Source organism: Mauremys mutica, chromosome 7, assembly GCF_020497125.1.
Source record: "Mauremys mutica isolate MM-2020 ecotype Southern chromosome 7, ASM2049712v1, whole genome shotgun sequence".
Taxonomy (NCBI): domain Eukaryota; kingdom Metazoa; phylum Chordata; order Testudines; family Geoemydidae; genus Mauremys; species Mauremys mutica.
The window spans coordinates 124,013,588-124,025,665 of NC_059078.1; the positions used below are offsets into that span (position 1 = coordinate 124,013,588).

The 12,078-nt window shown below is 48.5% G+C and overlaps 1 protein-coding gene across 4 annotated transcripts in view; it reads left to right on the forward strand.

Annotated features, from left to right (window-relative positions):
• Nucleotides 1-288: 288 nt before the first annotated feature.
• The window catches only part of LOC123374066 (SH3 and PX domain-containing protein 2A-like), a 165,825-nt gene continuing 154,035 nt past the window's right edge, over nt 289-12,078 (forward strand). The window contains exons 1-3 of one of the 4 annotated variants that reach the window (XM_045023504.1): nt 307-334; nt 2,423-2,510; nt 3,932-4,129. In XM_045023504.1, coding sequence (XP_044879439.1) covers nt 4,058-4,129 — 72 coding nt within the window. In that variant the 5' untranslated portion in view covers nt 307-334; nt 2,423-2,510; nt 3,932-4,057. Of the gene's footprint in view, nt 335-2,422; nt 2,511-3,270; nt 3,625-3,931; nt 4,130-12,078 lie in introns of those variants that run through there. The other 3 variants (XM_045023503.1, XM_045023502.1, XM_045023505.1) reach the window with 3 other exon arrangements.

A 12,078-nucleotide genomic window follows, 5' to 3' on the forward strand; every position in this document is an offset into this window, starting at 1 on the left:
ACAAGGAGGATTAGAGATGGGTTGTCCTGTGAAAGCAGGAGGAGAAGGAGGTAAGAGTGAGTGGAATTAAATGGGCAGGGGGAGGAGCCAATAAGGTGAAATGAGATCGAATTAACATGTTGGGAAGCCATGCTTCCCTTCTGGCCTGCTGCTGTGCACTGATCTCATGGGTGCAATTAGGCCCAGAGTTTGCTTCCCAGGTGGAAGCTAGTGGCAACCCCACACAGCTAAGGGCAACAGCAAATATATGCTGTTGGGGTCATAGCATTTTCTGCTGGCCCAGCCGGTCTGATATACTTTGTCTGGAAGCTGTTGTCTGCTGCTCCACAGGGAGGTAAAAACCAAACACACCTTCCACCTCTGTTAGGTACCTAATTCAACTGTGCAGTTGGGATTGGGGGAAGGGTTGGATTCCTGCTTCACCCCAGCAGAGGCAAGCAGCCACTATATGTTTGCTTACACTCATTATTTTAACTTTTTCTACTGAGACTGGATGATCTTTGGGGCAGGGACTGTAACTTACTAGGTGTGTGTACAGCACCTTGCACAGTCAGGCCCTGCTCCTGATAGTGGTTTCTCATTGGCTGCTGCAATACAAAATAATAATGGCTTAAGGAGCCCAAATCTGAGTGACATTCTTAAAGCCTGGCTAAGACCAGCTTTCTTTTAGGCACTGTAGCATAATGAATGGAGCACTGGACTTGGACTCAGTGGACCTGGGATCTATTTCCAGCTCTTCCCCGGCCTGCTGAGTGACCTGGGCAAGTAACTTCCCTTTTCGGTGCTTCAGTTTCCCCATCTGTAAAATGAGGATAACGGTCCTCACCTCCTTTTGTAAAGTGGCTTGTGACCTACTGATGAAAAGTGCTGTATAAGAGCTAGGTATTATTGAGTTGTTAGTTCTTTGTGTGGGCCAGAGATGTCAGTATACAGGCCTTCTCCCCACCTGGCCACAGCCAGAGACTGCACGGTTACTGATCTGCATCCACTGATGCTGTCGGCGATGATACAGGGTCTGCCTTAAAAGTTTCTTGTGGAAACCTAGTCTGAATTGACTTTCACACTTTATTAAACTTTAACCCTTTGCTTTGAATTTCCAGGATTTTGAATATCTATTGCTTTGTAATGCCAGTATGCTAACAGGTTCATTATTTATATTCTAATCATGTACAAGAGTGTACAGTTTTAAAGGTGCACATTTACAACCTTAAGCCTATCGTGAAGCTTTTATAAAGGAGTCGATACATAATTCTATCTTCATATAAAGGGTTTTTTCCACCTTGGTCTGGGTGCTTTCTTGGTCTGTGTTTTTGAAAGATCTGGGGTATTCATGTTGTTTAAGTTCAGTCTGTGAAGGGGTAAAAACCTTTGGTGACTAATGAATTTGGCAATGGACTAATGAACTCTATAAAGATAGCTAAAGGCAGCCGGAGTATTTATAAGTTCCTTTTTTGAGGTGACTGTCTCCAAAGTAATCATATGCATTAGATCTTGTGAAGCTCTTGTGAATAAAAGCATTCTGAAATTTCTAGGGCAAGCTGGCTTTTAAATGTGACTGGGGGAAGGGAATATTAGACCTCAAACAAAAAATGTAACCAATATGGGTTTTCGGGAAGTTGGAGAAACAGGCTTGCTTGATGTCCCCTCAATTTTTGTCCTCTCTCATGTAACCATAGATCAGATCTATGCAGGTCAGCTTGGGGCCAGTGCAACAATTCTGTCTGAAGGAGGAAGGGTGGTTTTGCACTTGTAGCTCTCGACTGCGACATGGGAGAGTTGGTCCATACTCAGCTTGCCCAAAGTCACACATTACACTTGTGGACAAGTCACTTGGGGTAATTTCTAAAAGCAGTAGGGAACCATTGAGAGCTGTTGAAAATCCTACTCTTCATCCATTTGGGCCTCCATTCCCCACCCCCTGAAACCTGGCTGGAAGACTGTTTCCCTTGTCTGTTTAGACTGTAAGCTCCCTTAGTTTGAGTTTGTTATGTGCCTAGCAAAATGGGAGTCCTTTCTCAGTTGTGGCCCTGATGCACTACTGCAGGGGTCGGCAACCTTTGGCACGCAGCTTGCCAGAGTAAGCACCCTGGCGGGCCGGGCCAGTTTGTTTACCTGCCGAGTCCGCAGGCTTGGCTGATTGGGCTCCCCCTGTCCGCGGTTCGCCGTCCTAGGCCAATGGGGGCTGCGGGAAGCAGTGCGGGCCGAGGGATGTGCTGGTCGCGGCTTTCCGTCTCCCCCATTGGCCTGGAGTGGCGAACCGCAGCCAGTAGGAGCCGCGATCAGCTGAACCTGCCGACGCGGCAGTTAAACAAACTGGCCCGGCCTGCCAGGGTGCTTACCCTGGCGAGCCGCGTGCCAGAGGTTGCCGACCCCTGCACTACTGTAATGCTAAATCAACACGATCTGTTTTTGCCCCCTCCAGTCTCCTAATGGAAAGCCTGCTGCAATATTAACTACAGAGAGAAGGCAGTGTCCTTATAATGAGATTTCATGGCAGCCTTATGAGGAGGGTAAATGTTGTTTCAATTTTACGTCTTTTGTAAACTGAGGCTCCCAGAGGGGAAGCACCATCCCCAACGTCACACAGTGGATCAGCGGCCAGAAGTGGGAACAGAAACCATCAGTTCTGCTTTCCAGGTCACTGCTCTAAGTACTAGTCCCTACTCCGTCTCCCTTTGCTTAGCATCCCGCAGGGGGCTGTTATGCGGCTTTATGGGTTGTAGCTACTGTGCCTGTCCCCTGGGATCTGAGCACCCGTACAGCTCCAAGGGAGAACACACCAATCCCCAGCGGGACCAGCCTCTCCCCACCGCTTTGACTAGGATTTAAAAATAATAATAATAATACATTGAAATGCATATGGGGGGGTCTTGGCCAACACCTGGTTCCTGTGGGTGCGGGGGAGACCCTCATCTTCCATTGGGGGGGGAGAGACCCCAGCCCTCCTGCTGTCTCGGGGGGGCCTCTACTGCTGGATGGGGGGGTCTCCCCCCACCCCTTCCTTGGGGAGACCCCCTGTGCCTGCTGTCCCTGAGGATCCTGTACCCTGGCCGGCTGGCGCTCGGGCTGGGCGACCCCCCCACGACCCCTCCCCCATATCTCTGCCTGGGAAGCTGACCCCTCCCCCGCCGCCTGGCAGCGGCCAGCCCCTCCCCTCCTGCCCAGCCCCTCCCCTCGCCCGCCGGCCCCTCTCCTCTGCCGGCCCCTCTCCTCTCCCTGCCCGGCCCGGCCCGCTCTCCGGCCGCAGTCAGAGCCCAGCGCTCGGTGGCAGCGGCCCGGCAGGGAGCGCGGTGGGGAAGGGAGCCGCGCACGCCCGCCCGCCCGCCGCTGCGCCCCGGGGAGCAGCTCCGTCCCTGCCCCGCTCGCGCCGCGCTTCCTTCCTTCCAGCGGGGGCTGCGGCTGCTGGGGGGCCGGGGGCAGCCTGCACGGAGCGGGGGCGCAGGAGATACAAAGGAGCGGCCGCTGCAGGGCGGGCAGGGGGAGAGGCAGACACCAGGGGGCAGCCTGCAGAAGGGAGCTGAGCCCCCCCTCCGGTGCCCTCAATAAACCCTGGCGGCAGAGCCAGCGGGAGAACACCCGTCACCCTCCCCCCGCGTGGAGGTCAGCAACCTGGACACCGACTCGGTGTGTTACCTCCCGCTCCCCAGGGGAATCTAGTCCAGCTCTTGGAAGCAATTGAAAACACTCTGCTTCCCACCCCCCCTTTTTTTTTCGCGGAGGGAAAAATCTGGACAGTGTTCGTTGTCATCTCCCTCCTAACTATTAGCGATTTCCACCCGCAGAGGGATACGTCTTGGAAATAAACCTACCAAGAGGGGGTGAAATCTAGGGGAGGAAAAGATTTTTGGAAGTTGATCCACGCCCCCCATCTCCCGTTCTTTTTTTTTTGTTTTGTTTTGTTTAGGACATTTAAAAAATTCTTATTCTGCAGGGCACAGGTTCCCAGCTCCCTAGGAAATCCTCTGGACGGTGAGGAGCTGATTTGAAAGAAGAAGAAGAAGAATACAAGGATACAGCTGGGCCCTGTTTGCTTTTCCTGGTTTTTGTGTGTGTGAAGATGCTATCCTACAGCGTGCTGGACGCAAATGTGGTGGATGTGGAGAAAAGGAGAAACCCTTCTAAGCACTATGTGAGTACGGACAAGTTGACATACTTAGCCTCTGATTCATGGTGCATGCTGTAGCAGGGGCAAATCCTATTATAAGAACAGATGTGTTAAGAGTCATTTATTGCCCCATCATTCAACAGATATTTATAGTGTTTTCAAGAGCATATAGGTAAAGTGATATCGCTGGATTGTTTTCTGTATGTGCCCCAGTAAATCTCTACAAACCATTTTTCCATTCCAAAAGCAACCACCCGCTCCCCCAAAACCCCCACTGCAGTGGAATTTGCTAATATACAAAATCAAACATTTGCAATCTGTTAGATTTACAGTTCTAATGGGTGGACCCTGCAAGTCGCTCTCCCTAACTGCATCTTGAGCTGAACTCCGGTGGGGAGTAATATCTTTCCATCTGCTCCCTAGATCATAGGAGTGTAAAAATTTGCCTTTTTAGTATATGCAAGACACGGTGTCTTTTAGAGGAGCCCCTTTAAAGTCCGTGCACTTGAATATATTGCAAAATAGTTCTCCCAATTTTGTAGTTGATAGTTTTTCTTATATATTGCTGGAGTACTGTGAAACCACTTAATCTCTAGTGCTTGCTTAGGACAGATTCTGTTCCAGTGGGTGGAGTGCTAACCTGGGAAATCCAGGGTCAGTTCCCTGCTTTGCCTCAGATTTCCTGTGTGACCTTAAGCAAGTCACTTAACCTCTCTGTGTACCAGTTCCCCATCTGCACAATGGGGATGATAGCACTGATCTACCTCAGAGGGGGGTTATGAGGCTAAATACACACAAGATTGTAAGATGCTTAGCTACTATGCTAATGGGTGGCCATATAGGTAAGTAAGATAGAAAGAGACTGTTTAATGGAGGTGACCTTCTATGAAAGGAGGAGGAGAACTGTACTTGATTAAGTTCATACACTGTAAATGGAGAGAGAGGAGTCCTCTTAGTACAGGAGCAGCTTAATAAGTGTGGACTGTCACAGAGTTTTCACTGTAATTTCCCCCCCCCCACTAGTTTTTTCATCACCCCAGATAGATTGTGTTGATGTTGCTTTGTTCTTTTTTGTTTCTTTGTTTCCTTTTATTGTTAAGGTGGACTCAAAGTTCCAGTTCAGCATGCAAGGGGTCCCTTAACTCCCCTATTAAACCCTGATCCAATTCGGTAAATTGTGCAGTGCTTGCTCTGGTCCAGTGGGGAGCAGAGCAGGACACGGCTGCTGTAGGTTTCTGGAGTTAGCCAAGGAGGAGGTGCTGAGGCATCAAGTGAGCATTTTGCTCCTTGGTCTTATAAATTTTAAGAAGACTTTGTGTTTTGAAACGTGTATTTGCCAAGTTATCAGGGCAGACTCAACACTTGTTTCCTTTTCATGTCTGCTTCACCTTCTGTCTTCACACCTCACTGCTAAATGGAGAAACATCAGACAGGGATTGCTGCAAACCCTCCCAAGATACCAGTACTACAGTATGTCTGTCCCTGTTGTGTGGAGGTGTTGCCTAAAGGTGCTGATGGCATGCAATAGAATAGGCTCCCTTGGTGCCTCTGTGCCCTGTGGTTGAAACATACACATCAATTAGACAGGGCTTTTGAATTCCCTAGCTTTGTCTGGGTTTTAGTTACATAACTCTTTTTGCATGTTCTTCTCAAAACCAACAGTCATTTAGTGGACTTTCCTGGAAGAGTTGATTTTATGTTATAGAAGATGAATCAGTCATCACACTTCTTAGCATGCAGTGTCGTTGTAGCCCTGTGGGTCCAGCTTAAAAACCAGAGCAAAGCCCCAGGCATAGTTTACTTTGGTGTTTAAGCATTCTGAGCAGTTAGCCTGCAGCCACATCCCCTGGGGCTGTACTCTTGCTAAAGCTCCCAGCCTAAGTAGTTATAGGTCCTGTGTATGCTTTCTAAGAATGGAGGTGTTAACCCTGATGTCCTGTCAGATTTCCACTTGAGCAATTGCACTCTGTCTACTTATTCCTCCATGGCTTCATGTTGGATATGTTCAATTCCTGTGTAATGTTGTTGTGACCGACTCTGTTATATGGCTGCTGCGTGTCTCCCCAGAGGTGGCTGAAATGTATTGCTGTGTTGTGATCACTATGTAGAAGTTTTTAGTAACTCTGTAAATAAAACACTATATAAACTTACAAAATATGCTAGATAAATAAAATCATAACTTCTTGGTCCCTAAAAAATTCCCTACAAAGGTTTATTTTTATTCTTTATAACAGGATATATGTGAAAGATCTGAAAACTAGAGCATCATTTGCAGTTTGAAACAAAACCTGTTCCTTATTCACCTCCCTGCCAATCTTCCGATTTTGAATCTGTTTCCACAGCTAGAGTTAACCTTACATTTTATACAACTGTCTAAAATCTCTTCTCCTCTTGACACTTCCAGGGCAATTTCCCTATTTTTCCAGTCGCCGTAGAGCCATCCAAGGAAGACAAGACCAGAATTTCTAGTGTGTCTTTGTTATATTAAAAAAACAAAAACAGCCAGTCTTGCTGTATATATCCATAAAACAGCAAGAAAAGGGCACAGCTTCTCTTCCCTGTAGGTTGCCTTAAGTACAGAACTTGCTCCCATGCATCCTTACCTAACTGCCCGGTATCTTTTGGGGACCATACAGGCCTTTCTGCCTATTTGGCATGCTTAGATTTGGAATCCGTTGCTGTTACAGGAGATGAGAGGAAGTTATCTTCTCCATCCATTTCCAAATTCGCATCCGATATCATGCCAGGTCTGCACCAGTGTTTTGCTGGCATAGCTGTGGTGGTCAGAAGTGTGAGTGGCGGGGGAAATCACATCCCCCTAGCCGACATAGCTATGCCAGTGTAGATTCAGCTATGCCGACAGAAGAGTGCTTCTGTTGGCATAGCTAATGTCATTGTGGAGGTGGTGTTACATTGCTGAAAGAAAAACTCCATCTGTTGGCATACACCATGTCTCCACTGCCAGAATAACTATTCTGGTACAGCTCTACCGGCAAAGCCTTTGTAGGAAAGACAAGGCCTTGATAAATGCAAGTATTTCGTATCCCTATTGTTTCCCATATTCTCAAATTCATGGCCTCACCATTATGTCAGCTGCCTTCTCCTCCGCAGCTGACCAGATATATGGTGGTGATATGTATTCTTCTACTGTCATCACTGTACTCTCTTGAGTGCTTATGCTGAGATCCCAAGGTAATGGACACACACATTTGATACAAATTTTCCCTTACAGCATCTTTTGGTTTCCTGTGACAGTGGTGCTTGGGTACAGTACAGCACACAGGCTGAGAAAAGGTAGAATGCCTGTGATATCAGAGAGAACTGGTTAGACCCTCTCTGCAATTGAAGCAGTTAAAAGTGCCGCTGACTCCAGCCATCTGAATCGCATATGATCTATAATTCCTTGCCAGAGTAATTATTTCCTAATGTGATCTCCATATGATTCACACTATAGATTTTGCATGAATTCCTGTAAATAGAAGCTGTAACCACTTCACCTGAGCTGTTTGAACATGATTGTCAACCAATGCATGTGATTAATAATCTCTGAATGTAGTAAGGGAATAAGTGTTTCTATTCAGATGTTCAACTCTTGGATTGCCTCCTCTTCTGTGAAGGGAGGGTAGGAGTTGGCTCAGTGTCACAAACAAGTTTGCGCAGGTCAAACTAATTATTGTAAAATGTGGGCATTTCTGAAGAACTGACGAATTAAAATTTCACCAGCTTACTTGCCAGATCTGCTCGCCTTGTGTATTCCAAGTCCTATCTACTTGCTTTAGTGACAAAGATCCTTGCTATTCCTGTTAGCCCTATAGAGCTAACATCGGAGTGGGAGCTGGATTCCATTCTGGCATATGCATCAATGGAATAGTTAACTAAATTCCAGCTGCAGGATTGAATTTTGCCCTCTTTCTTCTGGAGGCTGCACAGGTATGACAATGTGTGGCTGGTTATTCATGAGTTAAAAAGGGCTTACCCTGACTTTCAAACCCCAGGTTGAGTTTGCAGGGCTGGAACTTGCAAGCGGATGCTTTTTTTCCCCCCTTTCTAAAATGGACAAATCTGCTCTGGAGTTAGGGGGACACTAACAGACATGAAACCCCACAAGGCCAGTGATTCAGAGTTGCTTCTCAGACAGGAATATCCCTTTATATGTAAAGAAGTATTCCTGCTTTTAACTGAGTTAATTGTTAGCAGTGTCTTAGACATGAGATAGCATTTTCAAACGTGACTTAGGAGCCTGAATCCTGCCTGCTTTCAAAGGAACGTAGGTCTTGTCTAAACAAGAAAGTTGCACTGGTTTAACTGAAGGTGTGATTTCAACTCCATTTAGTTAAGCTGGTGTGGGTGATCTGAGGCCATGTCTACACTACAAATTTTGGCTGATGCAAGTTATATTGGCATAAAGCAGCCACAGTTAGTATATCACTTGTCCACATGCATAGTTGATTCCTTGTGTTGGTGCTGTATGTACTCACCGGGAGAGCTTGTGTTGATGCACAGTGCAGTATATCATGGGTAGGTATCCTAGTTTGCCACTCACCACCATCCAGTTCACTGTCTTTTGGAAAGTTTTGGCAATGCCTGGTGGGGCAGAAATAAGTCACCCTGGGCAACTGGGAACAAGGAGTCAAGATCCCACCATGCAGTTTTCTCCATCCCATAGTGTCAGCCATATCCCATAACTTTCACACATTTAAAAAAAAAATCCCTTGTGGCCCTCCACGCTGCCAGCCAGCTCTGGCAGAGGCCTGGAACCTGCACAGCTCTGCACTATTGTCATGAGCATTGCAAGCACAGGATTCACGATCCTCCAGTATTTGCAGAGCCGTAAGAAGAACCGCATCAGCAGGGAACATGACAGTTTCATGGAGGACAGATTGCTGTGGGCCGTAGCGAAAACCAATTCAAGGTGGTTGGTGACATTCACGGAGCAGATGGTGGAGCGCTGCTTCTGGGTCTCAGAAACAGGCACTGTCTGGTGGGATCATATCTTAATTCAGGTGTGGGACAATGAGAAGTGGCTTCAGAACTTTTGAATGTGAAAGGCCATGTTCCTGGATCCGTGCGCCAAGCTTGCCCCAGCCCTCCAGTGCAGGGATACAAGAATGAAAGATGCGCTGTTAGTGGAGAAGCTAGAGGTGATCGCACTGTAGAAACTTGTATTGCTGGATTGCTAGCAGTCAACGGGAAACCATTCTGGAGTTGGAAATCCACTCTGGGGCCACTGTCATGCAAATGTGCAGGGTGATTAATTTTCTCCTGCTATGAAGGACTGGGGCTCTTGGGACTGAGTAAGGTATAGTGGGTGGATCTACAGCAGTGGGGTTCCCAAACTGAGTTGGAGTGATAGATGGTATGCGGCTCCCTATTTTGGCATCAACCCACCTTGACCCAGAGTATATCAACAGAAAGAACTGTTTTTGCGAGGTTATGCAAGCATTGGTGGGTCACTGGGGACATGTCACAAACATCAGTGCTGGCTGGTCAGGGAAAGTGCATGATACTCCTATCTTCAAGAATTCAGGACTGGTCAGAAAGCTGCAAGCAGGGACACTATTTCCTGACCAGTGGCTTATCATTGGCAATGTTGAAATGCCAGGAGTGATCCTGGGGAATCCAGCCTGACCCTTGCTCCCATGGCTTATGAAGCTGTACGTCAGCCTCCTCAACAGCACCAAGGAAAGATTCAGCTGCCAGCTCAGCTGGTGCGGAATGTCAGTTGAATGTGCTTTTTGGTAGATTGAAGGGACGCTGGTGTTGTTTACTCACCAGACTGGATCTCTGTGAGGAAAATATCTGAATGGTTATAGCTGCGTGTTATTTCCTGCATATTATCTGTAAGGCAAAGGGGGAGGGGGAAAGCTTCCCCCAGGATGGAGGTGGAGTGGCTGTCTGCTGAGTTGGAACAGCCAAACACAAGGGCTGTTAAAAGAGCTCAGTGCAGCTATGCCTGAGGGTGCGCCATTGGTACGTCATTGTAATGGGAAATACATTTACACACTTAACTGAGGCTCCTTCTTCTGCACCGGGCTTGCCTGTGCTTGACTGCTGGGACTGACTGGACTGCCATGGAGTTTCAAACAGGCCATGGCTCTCAGCATAGCTGGACCCTCCCCAGTTGCAAGTCCCTCCTCCTCGCTATTTATGGCAGGGGTCCTCGGAGGTATCCACAGTGGTCCGCAGGGGGTGGGGTCTCCACCAAATATGGCGTACAACTCTTTTTGTAAAAGTGGCAGCTCTGTGGCTTGGCACTGGATTGGCTCTCTGCCTCCCTGGGCTTCTGGTCTGCCTGTGGCATTGCTGCTCATCCTTCTCGTACCCCTTCTCCTGCATACCCGTGTGCAATCTGCTCGTAGAGATCCACGTTTCTAGGGCTGGTCTGTAGCTGTGCCTGCACAGCCTCTCCTCCTCGCACTCCCCAGAGAGCCAATATGGCCTGTCTCCTTCAGGCTGGAGAGCGCCTGGAGTGTGTAGCTGGCATGGTCAGCTGGGCAGTTGCACACAAACATGGACATTTACTAGTTGTGTTCGCAAAGCTGGGCAATGGGGAAAAGGCATTTCAAAAAGTCATGAAAGATCTTTAAAGGGGGAGGGGAGGGGAGGCTTCTGCTCCCGGTGACCCCCTGGCAGTGGAGTTCACAATTGTGACCAGAGCGGTCAGTGTTGGGCATTGTGGGACAGCTGCTGGAGGAGCCTTCCCAAAACCATTTCCCTGCCTCTGCCCTTCCTCTTCTCCCCCCTCCCTCCCCTGGCCCTGGCAAAGCTGGGAGGGACCCAGGCTCCCTGGCCCTGCTCATCTGTCTGGGATTGGGGGGGGACCCCCTGAAAGCAGCCCTTGGCCCGTGTTGTGTCCCCACCCCAAACCCTGCCGAAGGCAGATGGAGGGTCTGCAGCTCTCCACAGCTGCTTGGGTGGTTCTTACCTCAAACCGGCTTCCGGCCTGGCAGCGGGGCTGAAGAGTTACAGCCTGTCCATAGTAAGAGTGGAGGGCTGCTCTTGGGTGGGGGGGATCCCACAGCTGCCCATGCTCCAGCTGCTGGCTGGGGGGATGAGGCCGGGGGGGGGGCAGGAGGAAAGAGGAGGGGCAGGAGGTGGGGACCATGGTGAAAGGTGGGTGGGCCAGGCCCATCTTCTTGCAAAAAGTGGGAGGCTCATAGCCGCCCAGTTAGTAGCTTAAAATTTTAAGTTAAATGGGTGCATCTTATACATGTAGAAAAGGCTTTAGGCACACAGGTACTTCTGAAAATGTTACCTCCACTTAACGGTGCTGTACAGACACTTGGGTCCTGTAAGCTGCCCCCGCAGCCCCCCAAGCGAGCTCCTGCACCTGTATCACACCTCCCTGACTTCAAAGGAACTGTGTAAGGATCCATGTGGGAAGCAGCTTGCAGGATTAGAGCCTTAATCACTGTCACAGCATCCCTGCTGGGAGCTAGGTCTGTACTGTGCTTCTCTTACAGATGGGGCAATTGAAGAGAAAAAGGCTAACTCCCCAAGCTCAGTGACTCAGTGGAGTAGCTGGTAATAGAACTCAAATCTGCTGTCTCTGTGCCTTACATTGGAAGACAGTCTGGCTACTGGTTAAAGCATCTGGTAATGGATTAAAATACACAACTAGAAAAGTTACGAGCCCTTGGATTATGTCATTGTCTTCCTAAAAGCCACTTCCCATTTCATAAGAATTAAACAGGAAGAAGGATTCAATGTGACTCTACCTGCAGCAGGAAGTGACATACCAGCTCTCTCATTTAGTCATTTGGGAGGAAACAGCTGGACATTTTCTACTGTACTTTTTTTTATCTGCCTTTTTTATGTCACTTCCCCTGAGTCAATGCCTGCTAGCACAATAGGGAGCAGATGACAGGGAAGAGTAGGGATGCTGGAAGGCACGTGAGAGCTTTGTATAATATAGTCAAGTGGTACCATGTTGTAAATGAAACTGATACCTTTTTGCCTTGGGCATTCAGTAG